At 58.3% G+C, this 22,057-nt stretch overlaps 10 protein-coding genes across 10 annotated transcripts; 3 read left to right on the plus strand and 7 right to left on the minus strand.

Annotated features, from left to right (window-relative positions):
- Positions 1-790: 790 nt before the first annotated feature.
- Positions 791-1,723, minus strand: SDRG_13593 (hypothetical protein). The gene is made up of 4 exons (XM_008619689.1): positions 1,538-1,723; positions 1,307-1,495; positions 1,183-1,260; positions 791-1,141 (listed from the first exon to the last, which is right to left on the minus strand). The coding sequence occupies exons 1-4, from the start codon at positions 1,671-1,673 to the stop codon at positions 927-929; spliced, it is 618 nt and encodes a 205-aa protein (XP_008617911.1). The 5' UTR covers positions 1,674-1,723; the 3' UTR covers positions 791-926.
- Positions 1,724-2,538: 815 nt separating this feature from the next.
- On the minus strand, positions 2,539-3,383 carry SDRG_13594 (hypothetical protein). The gene has a single exon (XM_008619690.1). It carries the CDS (start codon positions 3,355-3,357, stop codon positions 2,641-2,643), a length of 717 nt encoding a protein of 238 aa, XP_008617912.1. The 5' UTR covers positions 3,358-3,383; the 3' UTR covers positions 2,539-2,640.
- A 778-nt stretch (positions 3,384-4,161) lies between these two features.
- On the plus strand, positions 4,162-6,897 carry SDRG_13595 (hypothetical protein; the record flags this gene model as incomplete). The annotated part of the gene is made up of 5 exons (XM_008619691.1): positions 4,162-4,535; positions 4,582-4,669; positions 4,714-4,841; positions 4,899-5,338; positions 5,396-6,897. The coding sequence occupies 5 exons, from the start codon at positions 4,162-4,164 to the stop codon at positions 6,895-6,897; spliced, it is 2,532 nt and encodes an 843-aa protein (XP_008617913.1).
- Positions 6,898-7,051: 154 nt separating this feature from the next.
- Positions 7,052-13,493, minus strand: SDRG_13596 (hypothetical protein; the record flags this gene model as incomplete). The annotated part of the gene is made up of 11 exons (XM_008619692.1): positions 13,323-13,493; positions 13,170-13,277; positions 13,061-13,114; positions 12,863-13,015; positions 12,749-12,811; positions 9,545-12,703; positions 8,386-9,504; positions 8,257-8,337; positions 7,763-8,203; positions 7,306-7,715; positions 7,052-7,259 (listed from the first exon to the last, which is right to left on the minus strand). The coding sequence occupies exons 1-11, from the start codon at positions 13,476-13,478 to the stop codon at positions 7,052-7,054; spliced, it is 5,952 nt and encodes a 1,983-aa protein (XP_008617914.1). The 5' UTR covers positions 13,479-13,493.
- A 243-nt stretch (positions 13,494-13,736) lies between these two features.
- SDRG_13597 (hypothetical protein) lies at positions 13,737-14,547 on the minus strand. Its single transcript, XM_008619693.1, has 3 exons — positions 14,337-14,547; positions 14,189-14,296; positions 13,737-14,144 (listed from the first exon to the last, which is right to left on the minus strand). Exons 1-3 carry the CDS (start codon positions 14,472-14,474, stop codon positions 13,803-13,805), a joined length of 588 nt encoding a protein of 195 aa, XP_008617915.1. The 5' UTR covers positions 14,475-14,547; the 3' UTR covers positions 13,737-13,802.
- A 91-nt stretch (positions 14,548-14,638) lies between these two features.
- Positions 14,639-16,483, plus strand: SDRG_13598 (hypothetical protein; the record flags this gene model as incomplete). The annotated part of the gene is made up of 12 exons (XM_008619694.1): positions 14,639-14,830; positions 14,883-15,080; positions 15,156-15,228; positions 15,293-15,327; positions 15,384-15,485; positions 15,529-15,627; positions 15,672-15,738; positions 15,791-15,828; positions 15,883-15,984; positions 16,037-16,141; positions 16,188-16,254; positions 16,309-16,483. The coding sequence occupies 12 exons, from the start codon at positions 14,639-14,641 to the stop codon at positions 16,443-16,445; spliced, it is 1,215 nt and encodes a 404-aa protein (XP_008617916.1). The 3' UTR covers positions 16,446-16,483.
- On the minus strand, positions 16,479-17,584 carry SDRG_13599 (hypothetical protein). Its single transcript, XM_008619695.1, has one exon. The coding sequence runs from the start codon at positions 17,532-17,534 to the stop codon at positions 16,506-16,508; it is 1,029 nt and encodes a 342-aa protein (XP_008617917.1). The 5' UTR covers positions 17,535-17,584; the 3' UTR covers positions 16,479-16,505.
- Positions 17,585-18,070: 486 nt separating this feature from the next.
- SDRG_13600 (adenosine kinase) lies at positions 18,071-19,211 on the minus strand. Its single transcript, XM_008619696.1, has one exon. The coding sequence runs from the start codon at positions 19,176-19,178 to the stop codon at positions 18,135-18,137; it is 1,044 nt and encodes a 347-aa protein (XP_008617918.1). The 5' UTR covers positions 19,179-19,211; the 3' UTR covers positions 18,071-18,134.
- A 920-nt stretch (positions 19,212-20,131) lies between these two features.
- SDRG_13601 (hypothetical protein) lies at positions 20,132-20,814 on the plus strand. The gene is made up of 2 exons (XM_008619697.1): positions 20,132-20,556; positions 20,601-20,814. Exons 1-2 carry the CDS (start codon positions 20,174-20,176, stop codon positions 20,776-20,778), a joined length of 561 nt encoding a protein of 186 aa, XP_008617919.1. The 5' UTR covers positions 20,132-20,173; the 3' UTR covers positions 20,779-20,814.
- A 480-nt stretch (positions 20,815-21,294) lies between these two features.
- SDRG_13602 (hypothetical protein) lies at positions 21,295-21,917 on the minus strand (the record flags this gene model as incomplete). Its single annotated transcript, XM_008619698.1, has 2 exons — positions 21,295-21,765; positions 21,846-21,917. The coding sequence occupies 2 exons, from the start codon at positions 21,915-21,917 to the stop codon at positions 21,295-21,297; spliced, it is 543 nt and encodes a 180-aa protein (XP_008617920.1).
- Between the last annotated feature and the right edge of the window lie 140 nt (positions 21,918-22,057).

Consider the following 22,057-nt stretch of genomic DNA (forward strand, 5'->3'; position numbering starts at 1 on the left):
GCACCGACGTGACTCGGACGTCGGCCGAAGACTCGGACTCGGTCATGCGACGTGCATCACGTGTCCCAAGCATGAGTCATGGCTAACGTACAACAAATATGTCGGTGGGTGCCACGCGGTTTAAGCCATCGCAAGAAAGGACCGCTGGCTTTTATGTGATCACGGAATAATCGGCGGTACGCACAGCGACCGTCCATTGTGCCACGGCTACCATGTGACATTGCGTGCATGACAGCGTCTGCATGCTGTTGAAACGAGGCAGAGGGTAGCCGAACACCGAACAACTCGATCTCAACATGCTCAGTGTCTGTGGCTTATCCATAAGCTTCAATGCCCCAGGATATCCAATTCTTGTTGCTAGGAATATTTACACTGTCTTCGTGGGACGAGGCTCCCGGCATGGACGTAGGTAAACGAAAAGCCCGATATGAATAAGTAGTTTAAGTGTACAACGATTGGACGTAGCGAACATACCAAACTTGCCACACCTTGGTCTCAATATGCGAAAGCTGGAAACCTCATCCACGACCCCGCTTCGCACCTCAAAATCTCCCAAAACAGCTCCACGGGCACGTGCCAAAGTCGAGGACGCCCGGCCCCTGTATCTGTTACATAGCCGAGGTCAAATTTCGGGGGTCCTACGGGATTTTGGACGACCCCGCGGGTCAAACTGAGCCTCAGGTGGCGGTCGGGGGCCTCGTGAGCCGCACCCGGTGGTTTCGGGCAGCCCACCGGGGTGACCGGCATCCTGTTGGACTGCGTGTGTACGTACACTCATGTTGGAGGACAATAAGAGTACAATGGAGATATCTAATATTCAAACGGTGTGAAAAATGGCCTTTACTTCGTCGCCGCGGAAGGAGACGTAGTCGTTGTCGCTCTTGAGCACGTGCTGGAAGATGTCCACTCGACCCCACACGCGTGGATCATGGTGGACTTGGCAGCGCTGCCGACCACTCGATGCGCCACTTGTTGTACGACTTGACGTACTCGGAGAGGAGCCGATACTGACCCTTGGCGGTTGCGGTGATGACGTTCCTCTTGAGCATGGCCGACGTCGTCGAAGTCTCCACCAGCTTGGGGGCCTTCTTGTACCATCTTCCTGCAAGCGAGTTGAACTTGGCCCCCATGTTTGCCGACCCTATATTGACGTCACGAAATGACATGGAGCACATCGCTGACCGTTCTCCTTCGCGTGTAAATTACGCAAGCAGTTGGCCGTGAACTCGAAGAGTGCAAGAACCGAAGGCACTTGAAGGGCTACGTCGTGATTGTACCGAAAGCAAGCGTTATGGGAGAAGGGTACCAGAGACGACGCTCATCGAGGGGGACTGGCTGACCTTGGAAAGACTGGTCTCGTTGGCGTCGAAACCAAATTGGACATCCGGGAGATCGCCAGCTTGAAATGCTGCTACGGCGCCGAGCAGCTCGCCGATCTGCGTCTCGTTCCCGACCGCGACTTCGGCGATACCTGGATCAACGGAGGCCGCATTGTCTATGTAATTGATTAGCGTGTTCACGTAAGAGATTTTCATACCTTGAGCTCGAGTGCGCGGAGTAACGAACTCGCCGAAAAATGTGCGGAAATCCGCGAGCGAGTCGAACTGTCGACAGAAAACTGACGTGTCGGCAGCCTTCATGCCCAGGTCCCGGTCCTTGAGGATATCAGCCATCGTGCCCGAGGCGCGGTTGACGACTTTGAGCAGCGCCGGCTCGAGCTGGTGTATGATCGGGCGGGTGTAGTCGATATCGACGCCATCGTCCAGCGGGGAGTTGGTTGCAAAAGACGTTGCTTGCTGTGATTGGTTGCTCCAAAAATGGACGCATGTGATTGGTCAGATCGGTGCCAGGCCCCGTAGACCGGCGGGTTTTCTATAAATAGGGTTGTATGGGGGGCGGGGCGGCCGAAACTGGTGGGTCAACCAGTGGGTTCCGGGCGACCCCCCTCGGTGACTGGGCGTGCTGTATGAATACAGCCCACCACGATGGCGCTTGTTAGTACAATTTGTACTCACAATTTGTACGCAAGGCAATGATAGTCTAGAATAACGACGCGAACATTTTGGTAGGGCAGCACAAGACGCATATTCCTCAAGCCCCTTGCTGCGTCCGACGCGCTTGGGATGCAGGTCCTGCCGATGCATGGATGGCAAGCTCCTGACGCACGCGAATCAGAAATAGGTGCAATGCAATCACCCGTGCAAACGCATTATTCCATGCCAGAGCAACGCGTGCCCTGGTAATATTACACATCGCCGATGCGCACGACATATCTCGCAGTGGCACACTTGAGCAGGGTCCACGTACCGTGTATGCACATGAGTCTCGATTTGGCGAGGGCTGCCACCGCCAAAACGAGCGTTAAGGGCGGGAGCATCAAGTGGATGCGCCATACAAGGAGTGGCTCGTTTGATCTGAGGATGTGTGTGGCGGAAAAACAGACTTGGACGATGCATGCGAATCCCACTCGTGATTCCCGTTCCAGCCGTTTGAGTCCGGCACAGAACAACAGGGCTGCATTTCCGTAAGACATGTTGGTTGTTGTTGAAGTGGGTCTTCTATTAAAATAGATACGTAAATCTACGCTAAATAAAATTGTCGGACTTTCTTCGTTGTGTAGGCGCTGGTGTTGATCTTGATCTAGGCCGGCGGAGGCAGGAGCGCGATCCGCGGGACAAGGTGCTGGCGCGGAATCGTGTTGAGCGAGGAGCCGGAGAAGGCGACGGAGAGCCATCTACCCGGGATTTGAACGAGGCTGTGGTGCAAGTGCATTTGAGCGACACGCGCCGCTTTGACGGCAATCGTCCATGGACTTTGCAGTGGGAAGTCGGTGTGAAAGACGCGATCGTTTCGGACGCGCCAGACGTTGAACCAGACGCAGGCGCGGAGCACTGGCCAAAGGTAGTGGAAAGCGGCTCGGTGCATGTTGGAGGCCGTCTTCGGCGTCGAGTAGAGGTAGCCCGAGAGTGTTGTCGGCAAGACTACACCCAAGGGGGCCGTGACCGCGTGGAGGGTGCTCCACACGTCCTTGATGAAGTCGCAGTCTACGAGACAGTGGCGGTACGTCTCGTGCTCGGGGCAAAAGAGGCACGCTTGGTCGGCCCTGTCGAGCCAGTGCAAATGAGCGCGGAGCTTGACCGCGCGAAGCATCACTTGGTAGACGAAGTCGGCGTACTTGGGCAAGATGGCGTCGGGTAGTCGGAGCTCGGCAGCGGAGGCGACGGCTGTAGGCGTCGCGTAAAAGTCACCGTCGACGTCCAAATGGCGGGTCGGGAGCTGGAAGGCTGTCCTTGGCGGGCTTCGGCCAGAGTCATCTGGGTCAACAGCTTCGTCGCGTTGCGCAGGCGAACCAGCCATGGCGGCTTGAGAGTCGGGCTCGGCAGCGGGCTACACTTGTGGGCGTCGACCGTCGTTGCAAGCCAGCCGAGCCACTGGGCGTTCGGCGTCACGTGTGGTCCGAGGGCTCGGCTGTGGCACTTGTCGTTCACAGCGTGGATGAGTAAGACAAGTTGGTTCTGAACCGCGATGCTGCTAAAGGTCCTAGCAGCACTTTTGATGTGGCAAACATTGATTCACATTATTCTATAACTAACGTTAACGTTAAGACAATATGTGAAAGATGCGAGAAACATCAGTCGTCATGTGGCGTTGGTCCTAAACTGCCTCTTTACTGGGTGACAGTACGTTGTACTAATACAGCTTAAACCACGGGCGAGCCTGGCATCGCGTGGTCGCATAGTCGAGACAAGTGCCATGAGATGCAAGGGACGTCAGCCGACGCACCGAATACACGAATACACCTCATCCTGTTTGATGCAAAGATGCAGTCCCATCGGCAGTCACCCAGCTGCCATACCCCTTGGATCTGTCATGTCGTACATCTCGTTCACCGCGACAGACGTATCCCAGCGCATCCTTGAGTCTGCGACTAGAGTTGTACCGAGCTGTATCATGACAATCTGTTGTCAACCAGTTTTCTAGTACCGGTAGTGTGGAGTGAAGCGCGTGGCATGGCATAGCACTCGGAACATTTAGCGCAAGACACGATAGCTGGTATCCGCGACGTAGCACCCATCGAAATGCGACACGGAAAATCGCAGATGCAACACCCCAGCGCACTAACTACAACAGGACGTATTCGAGGTTCATTTTGCAATCGCCATGCTGGGTCCCAAGCTCGTCTCGGCGCTCATCGGGTTGCCGCTGCTCGTCCTCGGGCAGATCGCTCCGCCTTTTGACATGCACGCGCTCCGCGAGCGGAAGCTCGGGAACGCGTCGATTGCCAACCGGCTGGAGAACACTGTCGTGGACCTTTGGTTTGACGAGGCCATTCTTGACCACAACGACACGAGTGCCGGCCACTGGAGCCAGCGTTACCATTACAACGACGAGTACTACGGCGGCGCGGGCTCACCCGTCTTTCTGTACATCAACGGCGAGTGGGAGGCGTCGAAGTACACGGTCTCAGACACGGGCTCCACCATGGTCGACTTGGCCATCAAGCACAAGGCGATGATCGTGGCCGTAGAACACCGGTATCAATCTTCTGCCACTTGAGTGTACCATCTCACGCCTCCATAGCTACTACGGCGATTCGGTGCCGAACGGCGACCAAAGCGAGGCATCGATGCGCAAGTACCACTCGTCGACGCAGGCGCTGGCCGATCTTGTCAGTCTCCTGTCACCTCATGTTTATGTTCATTCTCGCATTAGGCGACGTTCCATGCCTTCTTTACGGAAAAGCACAGCCTCCAAGACGCACGCTGGATCGCGTGGGGCTACTCGTACTCCGGCATGCTCTCGTCGTGGTTCAAGCTCAAGTACCCGTCCTTGGTCGCCGGGTACATATTGCCCTTGCTCGCGTGTCGGGACGCTCACGTTGGTATTAAATGTTGTAGTGCGGTGGCATCGTCGGCGCCTGTTCAAGCCTCGTTCGACCACAAGGCGTACATGGAAGGCGTCACTCGCGGCCTCAAGTACCATGGTGGCCAGCGCTGTCTCGACAACTTTGAATCGGCCATCAATGACTTTCACGCGCTCGTCGTCGCGGGCGGCAACCCGCTTCGCACCAAGTTTGGCTCGTGCGGCGCGACGGCGACTCTCCAAGAGAAGCAAGCGATCGAGTGGGAAGTCATGAGCTACTACCACGGCATCGGACAGAATGGCCGCGACCATGGCTACTCGATCAAGGAGGTCTGTGACTACATGGCGGACGCCACCAATGGACAGACGCCCATGGACCGCATGAGCAAGTGGAAGCTCGCCATCTACCATGGGTGCGCGCCGGGCTTTGTCTTCAACGGCAGCAAGTGGGTCCCGGTCCGCGCTTTGCGCCAAGGTACACCTTCCACAGTCACAGTGAACGGCACAAACTTATCGTGTCTTGGTTGCATAGCCGCCAACCCCGAGTTTGGCCAGTGGACGTGGCAGACGTGCAATGAATTCGGCTTCCTCATCACGGCCAGCACGGGCGACAACACGCCATTTCGCGGCCTTGCGTACGCGAGCCCCGAGATCGTGCACCGCTACTCGCCGTGCACGACGCGCTTCCATGTGGACGCTGCGACGATGCGCGCCAACGTCGACGCGACCAACGCCAAGTACGGCGGCTGGGACATTGATGTTGAGAACGTCATTTTCACTAATGGCGCAATCGACCCGTGGTCGGGCCTCAGTGTCACCAAGCAGCCCAAGAACCCCAAGTCGCGCTTCGTGGTCATTGAAGGCGCGACACATTGTGAAGATGCCTACCTCTCGTATGTCGACGGCCCGATGAAGGACTCAATCAAGGTGATTGGCGAGGCCGTTGCCGACTTTTTGGCGGACGCGCCACCAGCGGCCACTGCCGCGCCCACGGAAGCCCCGACTCTTGCCCCGACTCTTGCCCCGACTCTTGCCCCGACGTCTGCCCCGACGTCTGCCCCGACGCTTGCCCCGACACCCGCGCCGACGCCCAAGGTGGTGACGCCAGTGCCCACATCGGATGCCGCGTGCGGTCCCGTGGAGATGGATACTGATTACTACGGCAACGATGTGGCGGCAATTCGGCGCGCGTCTGCCGCCGACTGCTGCGCCGACTGCAAGGTGACGCCCGGTTGCAAGCTCTACGTCTGGAACCACCACGACGGTGGGACTTGTTGGTTGAAGTCGAAGAAAGGCACCCGCTCCGTGTACCCCGGCGCGGTCGCCGGCACCGTGGATGCCTCCGTTGCTACGAAAGCGCCGGTCACGTGCCCGCCGATGGAGATGGACACGGACTACTACGGCAACGACGTGGCCGCGGTCTCGCGTGCGTCGGCGGACGACTGCTGCGCCGACTGCAAGGCGACGCCCGGTTGCAAGCTCTACGTCTGGAACCGCCACGACGGTGGGACTTGTTGGTTAAAGACCAAGAAGGGCACTCGCACTACGTACTACGGTGCCAAGGCTGGCGTCATCGACGCACCTGCCAACGACCAGTGCCCGCCCATGGAGCACAACACCGACTACTACGGCAACGACATTGCGTCGGTGGCCCGCAAGTCGGCCGACGACTGCTGCGCCGACTGCAAGGCGACGCCTGGCTGCAAGGTGTACGTCTGGAACCTTCACAACGGCGGCACCTGCTGGCTGAAGTCCAAGAAGGGGACGCGGTCGACGTACCATGGGGCTATGGCCGGTGTCGTCGACGCGGCCCTGACGACCTGCGCGATCGAAGCCAACATCGACTACTACGGCAACGATGTGGCAGCGATTCCGCGCACGTCGTCGGACGACTGCTGCGACGACTGCCATGCGACTCCCGGGTGCTCCGTGTGGGTTTGGAACATTCACAACGGCGGGACGTGCTGGCTCAAGAGCAAGAAGGGCAACCGGTCCGTGTACCATGGTGCCATCTCGGGCTCGCTCCGAGCCTAAGTGCCGGCGCAGCATCTTTGCGAGACCCGCTGCACCAAAGCCGTCTGCAATACATTCAGGCATTGCCCTTTAAGAAATGTATCAATCCGTTGACATTCAATTCTGTGTTTTTGACATTCAGTTCTGTGTTTTTGCGTCGATGCAAGTCAATTTACTAGGCCAAGTCGACTTCTCCATCCGAGAGCCGCAATGCCGGCTCTGCCTGCCGCGTGTACGCCTGCAGCTCCTTGGCGAGCTGGCCCAGATACGATCCATGGGCACTGGCCGCGGCGCTGGCCATTTCACGCTTGGCCGCCCAGTCGGTGACCTTGCTGCCCCCAATGTGCGACTTGTACGAGGGTGTCGCAAGCGCACCATAGTGCCTAGGACCCAAGTCATGCGGCGTGGTGTTGCATCGCCAAAGTGTACCGCTCGTCGGGCTGGCGATGGTAGTAGTAGCGGTTTTGGGCTGCCATCTCGGACGGGTGAAGCTGCTGCATGGGTGCCGAGTACGTTCTCGCGTACGCGGGTTGCTCGTAGCTTCGATAGTCGTACTGCGGGCGGTGCACGGGGGGCACATCCGACGGCCACGCAATGTTCTCGCGGTCACGGGGGCGCAGCTTGTGCGACATGGCGGCGCCGTCCTGAAGCAACTCATCGTGAAGCCGCTCGAGTGTCGCGTCGACCGACTCGTTTGTCGACACGTCATCGTCATCGTCGTGGTCCTCGTCCACGTGGTCACACGCGCGCTCCAACGCGTGGATCTTGCTCGCGCGTTTGGCTACCCACTTCTCCGTCGCCTTGAGGTCCCGTGCGTCATTGGCCAGTTGCTCAGCGTGCTACACAGCGTCGTCATCAGTCTTGGTGTAAAAATCTGCATCTCTACAAGCTCGAGAAGCTGCCGCATCTCTGAGACCCAGCTCGGGTCTTTCGGCGATATGGACGTCTCGTGGCGCCACCAGTCTTTCTCGCACTGAAGCTTGGCCATGCGGGTTTTCAGCGCTTTCTTCTGTTTTGCAACAAAGTGCTTGGCCTTCTCAAGGAGTGCGACTTCCTTCTCAATCTTGCGCTGCCATTGAACGCGTCGGTGGCGACTTTCCGCGTTGCGTCGACGGACCTTTTGCTTGGCTGCTGGTCGTGAATGGGCCTCCCACGCCGGGTTGGGGGATCGGTACGGCGACGATGGTGCTGGTTGTTGCAGTGGTTGCGGCTTGTCGAGCACGAGCTCGGGGAGCTCGCCAGGTTGTAGATTCTGGACTTTGGAGAGCGCGTCTTCGCGGTTGAGCTGGTGGGTATCCCGAAGCCGTGCTGCCAAATGGGCTTCCTCCTGCATGTATCATCCGCAATGATGCGAAGTTGCATGCAACGATTCAGACGCACCTCGTGCAATTGCTTGGCCATGGCGTGCATCTGTACGGTTTGCTTGTCTTGGAGCTCGCGCTGGTAGGCCGCAAGTTTGTCCTACATATGTCACGTACGGTCATCTCCACAATCCCTCTGTGCTTTTACGTGGAAGCCTTTGAGAGCCCGCTGGAGCTGGAGCTCATGATCGTGTTGGCAGTGGCGCAGTGCGGCTTGGAACTCGGTTTCTTCGTGTTCGAGGCGCTGCGTGGTTTGGTGCTGAAACGCCAGCACGACCTCTTCCAGCTGCCGCTCGCAGCTCGCGCGGACGCGCGCTTTCTGCCGCGCCAAAGCGAGCTCCTCTCGATCGGAAAAGTCGCGCAGCTGGCCCATGTACTCGGAGCGCAACAGCCGCTTCTTGTGCTCGTAGTTGAGACGCTCGAGGCTCGAGAGCGACTCGAGCGCGTTCGTGTGCAGTCGCTGCGCCGCCGACCGCAGCGTCGCGTTCTCCACATGGAGGCCTTCGATTTCCAGCGCCAAGTCGCGGCAGCGCAGATCTAGCATGCTGGCTTTGCGCCGCCACGTATCGAGCTGCGACGTGACCTCTTTGAGGTGCGTCTCGAGCTCGTTTTGGTTGACGTGGGCCATTTGCAACTTGACCGAGTGCAGCTCGTGGTTGCTCGCCGTCGTCGACGACGACATCGTCGGCGCCACCGGAGTCGACGCCGACGCGAGAAGAAACAGTTCGTCTTTCTCGGTTTGTACGGCTTTCAACCGCGCTTTGAGCGCCTCCAGATCGGTGGCGGCTTGCACCTTCTCTTGTCGTGCCTGCTCTTGAACCGAAGCAGACAAAACCTCGAGCTTTTGCCGCTGCAGCGAGATAGTCTCAAGCTCCTTGGATTTGAGCTGCAGCTCCTTGGCGCGGTCGTGCACACTCTGACGCAGCGTCTCGGTGTCGGCCTCGGCGGTCGCAACCTTGGCCAACAGCTCTTTTTTGAGGTCGTCGAGCTCGCGTTTGTGTTGCGACGTCAGCTGATCTCGCTGCGACTCGTCGTCGTTGGAGCGTCGCTGAAGCGAGTCGGCTAGCTCTTGGCGAATCGCCTTGAGCTTTGCCTCGAGCGATGCAGTCTCAGAGCGCAACTTGGTCTCGGCAGTCTCTTTGGCGGTTGTTGTCGTAGCCAACTCGGTCTTGAGCCGGTCAATATCGGTTTCGTAGCGTTTGAGCCGGCTCTCGAATGCACTCGCGCTGTACTGCAACTGGCGTTTCTCATCTTCAAGCGACTCGACCTAATCCGCATCAAGCACCGCATTGGTCTCACAGCCGTACATGGTGGGTTGCCTCCCGCAGCTGCGTTTCGAGCGATCGTTGCGACTCGACAAGCGACCGCACCTTGCTCTCGACGTCGACCTTGTCTTGGCTCGTGCGCTTGTAGTTGTCATCGATCTCGTCTCGCTCTTGCTCGAGACGGCGCACCGCACCTTCGGCTTGCTGCAGTTGCTTGGCGACCTTCTCGCAGCGCTCCTGGATGGCCTGCTTCTCCGTGGTTATCGACGCCATAGATCGCTCCAGGGACTCGATGGAGGTTTTGCTCTTGCTCTCAACGTCCTGGAGCTTTTGGGTCATCAAACGGAGCTTCTCGACCGCTTGCTGCTTTTCGAGAAGTAGCGTGTCGACCTGTTCCTTCCACGCCGAGCTATTCGCCTTCTCGGACGAGCTCTTGTCGGTTGGGACGGCGGCCATCGCTTTGGCTTTGAGCGCATCGACTTCTTGCTGAAGCAATGTCTTTTCTTGCTGCTCCATCGACAGCTGAAAGCTGCTTTCGTCCATCTGAAGCTTGAGCGAACGCAGTTGGAGCTCGAGCGCTTCCGCCGCGTCGCGGTGCTTGCTTGCTCTGGCTTCCCACGACGATGCCTCGTCGGCTTGCTTTTGGAGCTGTGCCTCGAGCGACTGGGTTGTCATTTTGAGTTTGTTGGCTGCGCTCTTCGCGTCCGCGACTTCGGCCGAGACACTGCGCAGTTTGGAGGTGAGTGTATCGCATTCGGCTTGGACGCTTTTGAGTTTGAGCTGCGCCGCGTCCCGATCGGCCTCGAGCTGCCGGCCCTTCTTTTCCGCTTGGTCTTTTTCCAGCTGAAGGCGGTGGTGTTGGTCACCAAGCGCGTCGAGCTCGTGCATGGCGGTCTCGTAGCGTGCTTGTACTTCGGTCTTTTCTGCTTCGAGCGCCTTGGCCTGCGTCGTCCACTTCTCGAGCTCCCACGCCGGCACCGTCGCGGACGGGCTGCTTGAGGGCTCTGCCTGCAGCTGCGCCGTGAGCGCGGCGATCTCGGCGTCTTTCTGCTTGAGCTTGCGCTCGAGTGCCGCCTTTTGATCGTCCAAGGCCCGCTTGGCGGCTTCAACTTTGTGCGTCTCGGAGAGCGCGGCCTGGAGCGCAGCTGCATGGGTTGTCTGGACGTCCGATGCGTCGCGCTTCAAGCTTGAAATCGTGGTCTCGTACACCGCTGCTGTCTTGCGCGTCGCCTCGAGCTGTTCGTCCATCGACAGGTGTACTGCCGCCTTTTCGTCGAGCGCCTGGCGAAGTTGATTTTGCAGCGCCGAGAGAACACTTGACGTCGACGACTCTTGGCTCTGAAGCGACGTCCACTGCGACTGCACCTGGGCCAACTGCGCTTCGAGGTGCTTCTTTTCTTCGTGGAAGCGGGTGTTGAGCGCACTTGTCTCGGCGCGATAGTCGTTCTCGGCGGCCGCTAGGTTGTCCTGCAGCTGGCGTTGGCTCTTTTGAAGTGTTTCAATCGCAGCTTCGTGCTCGGTCGCCGACTCGGCCAATTGGGTCTCGAGCGATGTACACTGGCGCTTCCATCGGTCGATTTCGTCTGATTGCACTGACGCGGACTGAGTGTCGCTCGCTAGACGCGCAACCTGGAGGTCGTCGAGCGCTAGTGTCGTGGCAGCATGGGACGTCACGAGTGCATCGAACTTGGTTTGTAGCGCGTCTTTGGCGGCTGTCAACGCCGACATGGCGTCGTCGTCGGCAGCTTTGGCCTCTCGCAGGTCGGCTATCTCGGCTTGTAAGGTCGCCTCTCTGGCCTTGGCGGCCGATTGAAGCGCCTCGGTCTTGGCAGTCCACGCCGTTGCGTCACTGTCGCCTGTGGTAACTACTGGTGCCGCGTTGCACGCCGCTTCGTATTTTGCCTGCCAGTCGGCTTGGTCGCGCGTCGCCGCTTCGCATTTTGCCTGCCACTCGGCAGCTTTGGCAGTAGCGCTCTCCACTTCGCCACGGAGATCGCTTTGAAGCGCTTCGTGGGTCGAATGAAGCGCGTCATATTTGGCTTGCAGGGCTGCGTGGGCGGTATCGAGCGCGTCATGTTCGGATTGAAGCGCGTCATGTTCGGATTGAAGCGCGTCAAGTTTGGATTGAAGCGCTTCATATTTGGCTTGCAGCGCGTCGAGGACGCTTGTGTCTGGCGCGGTCTCGCGCATCACTGACTCGGACGATGCTGCAGTAGCTTCTTGCAGTTTGCGCTGCCAGACTGTGTTTGCGTCGGACGCTGCCGTCACCGCTGCATCCCGCTCGGCTGTAACAGCGTCGAGCTTCGTCGTCACCTCTACCATGTTGGCGCGCCACTTTGCTTCTAGCGCCGTCGTCTCTGCCTCGAGCTTGGCGGCCCACTTTTGTGCTTCGGCCGCGACTGCCGACTCTCGCGCTGTACCATCATCGGGCGTTGTGCTCGACGCTTCAAGGTCCTGGACTCGCGCTTCCAACCTCTCGATTGTGGCCCGAGCCTCCGTGAGCTTGGTGTTGCGTTCAGTCTCCTCGTCGTCGGCTTGCTGCAGCTTGCTCTTGAGCTTGGCCACCTCGGCTTTGAGTCCGTCCACTTCATCTTGGAGGCGGCTCGAGGTCTCGGCTTCGACCTTCTCACGGTGCTCGGTTTCCATTTCTTGCTTGCGCCGCATCTCTTCCAGCGCATGTTCGTGCTTGGCCAAGAGCTCGTCGATGCGCTGGCGGTGCTTCTCTTCAATTCCCTTGGTGTCCTTGTCCTGGTGCTGGCGCAGCTCGCGCTTCTTGTCGACAAACGCCTCTTCGAGCTCGTCGAGCTGCTTGCGGTTCTCGGTCTCCATGTCTTTTCGGCGCTTCGAGAGCTTCTTCTCGAGCTCCTTCATGCTCGCGACCTCGTCGTCGTGCGAGGCTTGGATTTTGGACAATTTTTTCTCGTTGGTGGCGATGGTGTCGCGCAGCGTGTCTTCTTGGGCCGCCACTTTGGCCTCGAGCGCCGCGATCTTTTCGGCGTGCGCCGACTCGAGGTCTGCGAGCTCCTTCTCCAGTGACGCAGATTTCTTATCGAGCTCTTCCTTGGCACCGGCTTTGGGCACCCCGAGAAGCGGCTTCCGCCCAATCGCTTTGATTTCGACTTTGGCTTCCTCTTCGTCGTCGTCGTCGTTTTCCTTTTCATCGTCGCTCTCGGCGCGCGCTAACGCCTTGGGTCCCGGGCGCTAAGGCACATGTTCAATGGTGATATAATCAAGTGGACAACGTACGCCGAGCCCCCCCACGGGCTTGAGCCCCCCCAGCGGGCCTAACCCGCCGGACGTAGGGCCCAACTACACGAAAGCAAAGTCTTGTCTCGAGAGATAGGCTGCAGAGATAAGTACCTTGCTGGGAAGCCCGCCAAGGGGCTTTTTGTCGAGGCTCGTCTTGACGGCTGAGAGCCCGTCGGTCTTGGGCGGTGCTTTCTTTTTCTTGCTTTTTTTGCCCAAAATCTCATCGACATCGTCTTTTTCCTTCTTCTTCTTGGAATCCGAGTCCTAAGCGCCAAAATTGGGTGTGTTCCGTCCAAACCCTTACATCACCTTTTTGCCGTGAATCGATTTCTTCTTGTGGTCGTCGTAGAGCTTGCGATAGTACTACATATTTCGTAGCGCCGTAGAGCCATGAAAAAGGACGTTGAACAAAATGCACCTCGTCGCACGGATGGTCCCACGTGCTGGCGCCCGAGGCAAAGTTGAAGTAGTAAATTTCGCCCGTATCCGTCGTCTTGCACGGCTTCCAGTTCTCGGGCAGCGGGGCCTACGCCACAGGAAGCAGTCGTGTCCAACTATGACGAGAAGGTACCTTGAGCCCTTCCCGGGCAATCCAAAAGAGGTCCCGCTCGGCCTCGAGGTCCATGCCGAGCCACTTGGCGTACTCGAGGACCTCATCTTCCGTCGGCTCATAGTTGGGATCGATCTCTTCCTCGAGAACGATGCTGTCTCCTTGGCCCGCGTCCATTGCTGCCGTGTCCTGCCGTTTCACAACGCCACGTGATCTTTGCTCAGTACTATGAGGTATACACACGCCGGTAGTTGGTTACTTCGACTGCGATAGTTAAGAGTTCGCGCAATACTGGCGCACAACCCCAGCGCGATTTGAATCATCCAATTTGCAGTGACGGCGTCATCCGTACCAGTGCTGTGTATAGCGCAGCGATCTCGGCGACCAGCTCAGTGCGTCGGTCACGCTGTCATGCAATGCTTTAGCGACCGTCACTTCCCGCATCAAAATGTTGATGAATACCGTATACAAAACAGCGTGTTACGTGCAGCAGCAACTCTCTCACTCGATGATTTCCCAGTCCTTGTCCTCGGACGAAGCTCGTGGTTGCACCTGCGCGGCCGCCAGCCGCCGCGAGAGATCATCGACTTGGCGCTGCCACGTGGCGTCCCGCGCGGCGAGCTCTGCCTCCCATTTGCGCGCTTCGGCGCCAACGAGCTCGGCGAGCATCGCTTGTGCGTCCTGAAGCGACGCGGTGGCGGCGGCGAGTGCACACTGAATATCGTCGACGAGCACTTTGCTGTCCACCCGGCCTGTGGGCGGCGTCGTCGCCTCGGGCGGGCGCACCTCGGAAGCTTGCGCCATCAACGTGGCCTTGTGCTCGTGGTAGAGCTGGCGAAATCGCTAGCAGCGACGTTCGTTTTCGCGTCGATGTGTCCAACGCGTACCTCGTCGCAGGGGTGGTCCCACGTACTGGCGCCGGTGGCAAAGTTGTAGTAGTAAATGTGGTCCGTCTCGACCATCTTGCACGGCTTCCAGTGCTCAGGCAGGTTGGCCTACGTCGTCGTGGATATGGCACGGGACCATGCTCTGTACCTTGAGCGCATCGCGAGCGATCCAAAGGAGGTCCTTGTCGTTGATGACGTCCATGCCAAGGAACGTTGCGTGCTGAAGGACCTCGGCATCCGACGGCTCGAAGCTCGGGTCAACGACCTCTTCCATGACCAGGTCCATTCTCGCTTGGCACAATTGACGACTGACAGACTTCGAAAACGGAGGCTAAACCATGGAACAAAAAGCGAGATCGATCCGGCCTTTTTCTCAATATCTCGGATTTTCCACCGAGCCAGTGGATGGAAACACTGTTTTTCTCGTGCAGCGGTTTCGCACTCGGTAAAATGGTCGCTTCGCCGACCAAATCGCTGGCGCGACCGATACGACTCCAGAAGCTCCTCAAGCCAAAGCCACCGCTTCCTGCGTCGTATGATGTCCCGCTGACGCCGTCGTGCACGCCGCTCCATACGGCAATACTTCGCAACGATATGAAAGCGGCCCATGCGTACATCCGCTACCTCGACAGCACCGATGCTGTGCGCCCACGATCAAAATGATACATTGTTTAGATGTATGAGGTATGCGTAGGATGGCAACACACCGCTGCATCATGCGTGCGTGGCGGGACGGTCCGAGATGGCGGCACTGCTCGTCGAGCGCGGCGCCAGCGTCAACGTGACCAATGACGGCGGCAACACGCCGCTTCACAAAGCGGCCGTCGGCGGGCACGTGGCGTGTGTCGAGCTGCTTCTCGCCCATCGCGCCAACGTCTTGCACAAGAACCACGTACGTAGTAGCACAGCAGTCGTCCATCGCTGCCGCATATGCGACGGGAACGGTATAACCTTTTGCGATCGATAGAAAGGGCAGTATGCCGCCGATTTGGCGGGCTGGCGCATGCATACGACAGTCACTGCACGCCTACGAGACCTCGGTACGACGCGCTGCGTTTACTGTGCACAAAAGAGCATCTTTGATCGACGCCTTGGGATGCATAGACCTCGCCGCGGTGTTGGCCATCGCCCCCGATGCAGTAGCGCTCCAGAGAACAGAGCTCGGCTCGACGGTTTATGACAACCAATGGCGTAGGCTGGCAACACGCGGCTGCACTATGCGGCGGCGTCCAACAAAGTGGACGCGTTATTGCGCATTCTAGCCGAGGGGACTCCCCACATCGAAGCGCGCAACGAGGTTCGATCGCTTTGCTTGGGTATAACGTGCGAGTTTGCTGTAGAATGGTTGCACAGCCCTGCATCTCGCGGCACAAGCTGGTCACTATGACATTCTCCAGTACCTTGTCGACGCCGGCGCCGACGTGTTTGCCGTCACCAACGTCTGCAGTGCTCGCGTGGACGACACGCTATCCCCTCGATGTAGGATGGCGCTTGTGCGTTCGACTTGGCAGCGACCCACTTACGCCTTCGCAACCAGCTCACTCGCATCGGTTCTGCGATTGCACTCTCCGAACAAACTCAGTCCAATTTTCGAATGCTTAGAGACGGCCAAGTTGGCCACGCTGGAGCAACACTCGGAGGTAGTAGAAATTTGCTCTTTGAGGTGCTTCCATGCTTGAGGGTGCTGCACGTAGCAAGGCGACACGGTGCTGCATGTGCTGGCAAAGCTGGGCAGGCTCGACGACGTCCAGTCTCTGTTGCATGCGTCGCCCGCCGCGATGACCGACACCAATGCCGTACTCTATCCTTCTCAGTATCGATGTCAGATACCTAACGGCATGTTTATAGCAAGGCGATACAGCGCTGCACGTGGCGGCGCAGTACAACCGCGTCGATGTGCTCCGTGCCATTCTCGCTCATGACGACGGCGCGTGTCTCTTTCGATGCAACCATGTGCGCTACGTTCTTTGTCCATTGTTAGTTACACCGCTCTCTGTAGAAAGGACAGACAGCACGCGCAACAGCCCCCGTGGCATCGTTCTCGGCCAAATTATTGCGCGACGCAGGTTCGTGCCATTTCGTTATTTTGTCGTTGCAAGTTATAACAATAAGGATACTAGAGCATGCGCAACTCGGATGCTTCGTCACCGAGTGGCTTTTGGAGAGCATGGTGCATCGCGTCACGGCGCGCGATTCGACTGTCCTCGACTTTGTCTACGCCGTCCGGCCGCACTCGCGACTCTTTGCGTCGCCCTAGTCCTACCCTACCCTAATCACCACAAGACAAAAAGAGCATGTGAAATAGTCTTGTGCCAGCTTAGAGGTGCGGGCGATAGATGTAGCCGTTGGTCGACCGTGGATCGGTCCCCGTCGTGGCCTCGCCCCGTACGTTCTTCGAGTCGACGGGCTTGTGCCCCGTGTAGCCGGGAATGTTGTTGAGGTGGTACAACCGAAGGTCCGCGCCCTTATTACGCGGCACCGTGCCGTCGCCTTGGGCGACCGCAATCGGGTTGTGGGGTGCTTCGGGCAAAAAGCCGCCGTAGCGCGGAATGTGACACGTGTTCTTGGTCGTCCCGTCGGCGAGGTCGGACGTCGTCGACGCCATCCCAAGCGTGCGACTCAAGTACGGTCGCGCGAGCGGGTCCGATCCGTACGTACCATAATCGATCTGGTGGCTGCTGCTCGGCACGGTGCTGGGCACGAGTCGGCGCAAACTCAAATACTCCATCCAGCTCGGTTTGCCATGGAGCTTGCCGACGCTGTTGGCGACGAAGTGGTGGATGCGGTCCATGGCCTCTTCAAAGATAGGCCACGTCACGTAGCCGTCCGGAATCGGGTCAAACATGTGGCTGTACATCTCGAGAAGGCGCGTCGATGGCGGGCTGCCGTACACTGTCGTCAGGAGCTCCTTGATGCGGTCGCGGGGCAGGCGCGGGTCGTCGACCGTCGCGTTGTTGGGTTCGTCGTCGTCGACGGCTCTGGCGAGTGCGTCAAAGACGCGTTTGAAGTCGTCCTTTGGCTTGGCCAACAAGGCTTTTCCGTGGTTGGAAAAGTGCACAAAGTCGCTTTCGTACAAACTTTGCCCGAGAAACTTTTTGCCTGCGACCACGTCGTCGTAGCACGGCTTCGCCGGCCTCATCGCATAGTCGGCCTGCGTCACGAGCCCAAAGTCGGCGCGGTAGACGCTGCCAAACGCTGGGTTTTGCACGCACATGGTGCTCATGATGCTTTGGCCCATTGCGCTAAACTTGGTCGACCGGCTGTCGTAGCTCTCGCCGGGCTTGAGCGTCGGGCATTCTTGGCCCGACCACGACTTGAAGCCCTTGTAGCCCGAGTGCGACCCCATCGATGTGATGCTCGCTTGCGCCGCCGGGAATCTATTTTGAGCCAACGGACAATATCCAAGATGACGACCATACTGCGCCTGCACACGAGAGTGCCACGTCATCCTGCGACCTATATATAGGAAAGCATACGTGGCCGGCAAGGCGTACGACACCGCTCGGTTGACTGTGGACCATCAACCACGGCGCTGGTCGTGAGTACGCTAGTCTCGAGCTTCGAGGTGAAGCTGGTACACATCTCATGTCACATGGCATCGGGCTTTGAGCCCGTGCAATGGTCAAGTCTATGGTTGTAGTCGTGCTCCCAACAAGTGAAATTGGTATCGAGCAAACGAAACCCGGTGGCAAGTCGAGAGGATAGCGTCGCGCCATGCCGTCGTCCTTGGCGTACATGCCGCATACGTGCGCAGTGACGAGCAAGCTGGTACCCACGGGCGGCGACATGCTGCACCCAACGCTGTCGACGGTCGCACTTGGCGCGGTCGAGCCGAAGCCGTCCTGTGTCGCCAGCGCGCCACGTATACACCTTGCACAAAGATTGGTCGTATAGTGGTTCCCAAAACGATCCTAGTCTGTTATCTTATATGACGTTGCCTTGTACTTTACTTGTAGTCGCACGTGTCGGGGAAGGTGCAGCCCGAGCGGCGAATGACGACCTGCGCGGCCCAGTGACCGGCATCGACGCACTTTTCGATGGGCTGCTCCAGCGCCATTTGCGCGATGAAGCCGCCGACGAAAGCATCACCAGCACCGTTCGTGTCGACGATCTCCTTCTGGTCAAGCGCCGGGACATCGAAGAGGCGAAGGGTGCCGTTGTGCACCGTGATCGTGGGCTTGGCGCCTTGCGTGAAGACGACCGTGCGGCAGCGCGCGCCCGAGGCCTTGGGCAGCTGCGAGAGGCGGAGCGCAATGACCGCGAGGTCCTCGCCCCAGCCATGGGCCTTGCCAAACTCGAGCGCTTCGTTCTCGTTACCGAACACAAAGTCGGCGTGGTGCACGGCCGGCATGAGCGCATCCTTGAAGAACTGCACAATGAACGGCGCCGAGAGGTTGAGCATAAAGATCTTGTTGGAGAAGGCCGCGTGCTCGGCGAGCTTCATGATGGCCTGCGGGCACACGGTCAAGTGGAAGCCGGCCGAGTAGTAGAGCTTGCCGTTCTCGACGATGGTCTTGCTCGCGGCGTCGTCCAAGTGGGCGAGCTCAAACTCGTTGGCCGCGCTCAAGTTGGCGACGAGCGAGCGCTCGCCCGCCTCGTTGACGCACACGGCGCACGTGCCGGTCGCGACCTTCTCGTGCACCATGTAGTGGGCGTTGACGCCGTCCTTGATGGCGCAGTCCTTGAGCACCTTGCCAAACTCGTCGTTGCCGACGCAGCCAAAGAACGAGGTCGCGTTCGCGCACTGCTTCTTGAGCATCCACTGCGCAACGCGGATCGAGTTCTGCGTCGCGCCGCCCGCGATGAACTCGGCCTGGAACTCCTTGGTGAGCTCGTCGTACATGGGCAGGTGCTTCTCCTCGGCGAGGATCGCGTTGTCGACCGTGATGCCATACTTGGTGAGGAAGGCGTCATGGACCTTGGCCGAGATGTCGAGGAGCGGGTTGCCGAGACCGACGATTGAATGCTGGAGCTTCTGGGGCGCGGCCATCTTGGGCGAAATGAGTGGCAGCAAAGGGCAAATTGGGAAGTGGGAAGATCTTGCAGCGTCCAGGAATCGTTGCATTATTAATCCCATTATTTATTTGGACTTGCAATATGTATGGAAACATTAGATTTCATGCACAGGCCGGCCTTTCCGTTGATTTGGAAACGGATTTGGTATTTTATGACTTCACATTTGTATATACAATTGATTCTTTGGATTGAATGCCATGTGACTCGCGAGTTCTATGGACAGCAACCCATGGCGCCACGTGCTGGATCAATCGCCAATCGCACACAAGCCGACATGTGGGTTTTCCTTGCCGACGTCAGCAAATACTAGGGACTGCGGGACTAGGACGACCGCCTCGAGGCAAAGACAATGGCGTGGACGGCATGTTGCCAGCATTCTTCGAAGGAGGAGGATGGAGATGCCTCATCCTTGCGATCCATTCGAGTGGGAAATGCTTACGTATCCAATCACACGGTGACACGTGCCTTTTCCTGAAAGACAGGACTTCCACTGAAGTTGCCGGCAAGGCTTGAAGCAACTTGACCTCGTTCTTATTGCCAAGAGTGCGCCAGTACCCGACATTGACGAGAAATGCAAGCGATCCCAAGGCGATAGCCGGGTATGCGAGATGGCAAGCCGTCATCGTCTCCGCGTCAGGTTCATGTAGTTGTGAGGAGGGACGCCGAACGGTGGATTGCAGTGTGTCGAACTTTGACGTCGACGAGACCACTCTGGCGCAGTCGGTAACGCGGGGTGTCGCAGGCGAAATAGACCGATGCAAGCCTTTTCCTACCTGACTGTGGCAGCGAGCCGACACTGGAAATGTTTAAAGCGCAAGATACGCATACAAAATACAAATTGATAAAAAGAAAAGAATCAAATTTTGTCGGCTAGTAAAACATTAGTACGGTCGACAGGCGGATGCGGGTACACCGTATCCGGACAGCGCGCACCTGCGTCAGCCGGAGACTTGGTCAGCCCAACAATCCATGCAGCGCCCGAAGCGAACGACGACAAGCGACGACGACGAGGTGGCCGAGGTCGCGCCGCTGGCGCCCGAGACCGAGCCGTCGCCCGCGCACCGCGAAGGCTCGGCGACGGGCAACGTCGTGACCAAGCTCATCAGCGCGCTCTTCTTCGTCGCTGCCTGCTACGGCTTGGACGAAGTCCGCTTCTTGCACGTGCTGCTCTACGCGTCGCACGCGGACCGCCCGATGGTCAACCTTGGCATCTTCTTTTGCACGCTTGTCGTGCTCCTTGGCTCGTACATGGAGTACTACCGGTCGAGCTACCTCGGCGAGACGCTCACGTACGAGTCGGCCAAGACCACGACCCATGGCATGCTCGCGTCCATGATTCTCGCCGGTGTCAGGTACCTTCTGGCATGCATTCACGCTGTCCGCTCATACTTTGTAGCTTTTCGTTTGGGCTCTGGCCGGTCTGGGGTTGGCTCACGTGGCCCATCTTGTTCATGTGGCTCTGGGGCTTTATCGTGCCGATCGTGGTCGTACTTCCGAATTTCGCGCAGCGCGTCGTCTTTGGTGGCATGTACCTCTACTTTATGCACGCGTACCTCTCGACGTTCATGCTCTAATGCATTAACGATGTGTCTATCTACCACCGTTCCATGCAATCCTTCGCGAAGGAGCATTCGATGCTCCTTCCGGCGCAATAGTGCCGGGTTCCTTCTCGTATCCTCGTCACGGCGTCGCAGCAACTGTGTCTTGAAGCACCTGTGTCATGAAGCTGGATGACACAGACGACACATGCCCTGGCATAGGCAATATGCACCATCTTCGGTACACCTCCGAGCCGTCGATTTCGGTAGCGACGATGAATTTGGATGCTGCATGTGTGTACGAGACGACGGACAACAGCATCGGTTCCATCCATGCTCCTCCTCGTCATGCTTCACATGTGCGCTTCTCGCGCTTGCTTCACTATGCGTCCTTTCTGTTGCAGTCGCTTCTGGGCGGCTACGTGCAACGTGTCGTAAGATTCAAATGCAAAACAGTATTACGCTTGATGGGGCTATGGAGTGTGACGTTGTGAGTGGCTGCAGTCGACACGCAGGTCGTAAGGCGAGGGACGAGTGTCGGCTTGAAGTCGCCTACAAGCGCCGGGCGTAGCGACCGACGATGCCGCCTGTCTTGACACGGGGACGCGTGGAACTGCTGGCTGGCGCCGCATTCTCGTCGCCGTCGTCATCGTCGTCGATCGCGATCGTGGCGCGCTCTTGCTGCTTACGAAGTAGTTGCTCTGAATAACCCTCCATCGGGTTGATCTGTTGCAAACCACCGAGGCGGATCAAAATCGAGGGATGTTGCATGGAGACCGACCGGAGGTGCTCAAACGCCTCGGAGTCGGCAAAGGCTGCCAGAATCAGCGCCTCGAAGGAAGCGCCGTTCTCGACCGTCCAGCCCGCACACACGCGGTGCGCAAAGTTGGCGGCCAAGAAGGGCTTGCTATAGAGGTGCAGGAGGTCGCGCTCCTCCTGCGCCATCTTCTCCGTAGCCTTGATCATCTCCATGGCCACGTCGAGGTCGCGCTCAAGGTCGCGTGCTTTCTGCGTAAGGCGAACCTAAAGGCAAATGGACGCTATCGGTGCTGCAGATTTCGTCAACTTGAGATTTGGGCTCTGCGCCATGACGGCACGAGTACCTTGCACCACAGTCGAGTGTCTGCACCCGCGCGCACGTTGAGGTCCTCTATTTCTAGCGCTGCGTCGGACATCGTCGTGATGCAGCGACGAGCAAGTGCATTTGCCTCGCCGATTTTGATTCCAAAAGCGCATTCCTTGGGTACATATTTGGAATGATATGACGTGGCACTCTGGGCGCGTCGAAAGACCATCTGGTTTTGACGACATGCCC

Source organism: Saprolegnia diclina (genome assembly GCF_000281045.1).
Source record: "Saprolegnia diclina VS20 unplaced genomic scaffold supercont1.61, whole genome shotgun sequence".
Classification (NCBI taxonomy): Eukaryota; Oomycota; class Saprolegniomycetes; order Saprolegniales; family Saprolegniaceae; genus Saprolegnia; species Saprolegnia diclina.

Excerpts from the sequence above, each read along its gene's own strand:
- SDRG_13599 (XM_008619695.1), bottom strand. The coding sequence starts at position 17,534 with ATGGGGTCGCACTCGGGCTACAAGGGCTTCAAGTCGTGGTCGGGCCAA.
- SDRG_13601 (XM_008619697.1), top strand. The coding sequence starts at position 20,174 with ATGCAGCGCCCGAAGCGAACGACGACAAGCGACGACGACGAGGTGGCC. Across the intron at positions 20,557-20,600 it reads ATGATTCTCGCCGGTGTCAG|CTTTTCGTTTGGGCTCTGGC; the intron begins GTACCTTCTGGC and ends CATACTTTGTAG.
- SDRG_13597 (XM_008619693.1), bottom strand. The coding sequence starts at position 14,474 with ATGGACCTGGTCATGGAAGAGGTCGTTGACCCGAGCTTCGAGCCGTCG. Across the intron at positions 14,297-14,336 it reads TCGCTCGCGATGCGCTCAAG|GCCAACCTGCCTGAGCACTG; the intron begins GTACAGAGCATG and ends ACGACGACGTAG. Across the intron at positions 14,145-14,188 it reads GGGACCACCCCTGCGACGAG|CGATTTCGCCAGCTCTACCA; the intron begins GTACGCGTTGGA and ends CGTCGCTGCTAG.
- SDRG_13593 (XM_008619689.1), bottom strand. The coding sequence starts at position 1,673 with ATGGCTGATATCCTCAAGGACCGGGACCTGGGCATGAAGGCTGCCGAC. Across the intron at positions 1,496-1,537 it reads TCCGCGCACTCGAGCTCAAG|ACAATGCGGCCTCCGTTGAT; the intron begins GTATGAAAATCT and ends TCAATTACATAG. Across the intron at positions 1,261-1,306 it reads CTCGATGAGCGTCGTCTCTG|CCCTTCAAGTGCCTTCGGTT; the intron begins GTACCCTTCTCC and ends ATCACGACGTAG.
- SDRG_13594 (XM_008619690.1), bottom strand. The coding sequence starts at position 3,357 with ATGGCTGGTTCGCCTGCGCAACGCGACGAAGCTGTTGACCCAGATGAC.
- SDRG_13600 (XM_008619696.1), bottom strand. The coding sequence starts at position 19,178 with ATGGCCGCGCCCCAGAAGCTCCAGCATTCAATCGTCGGTCTCGGCAAC.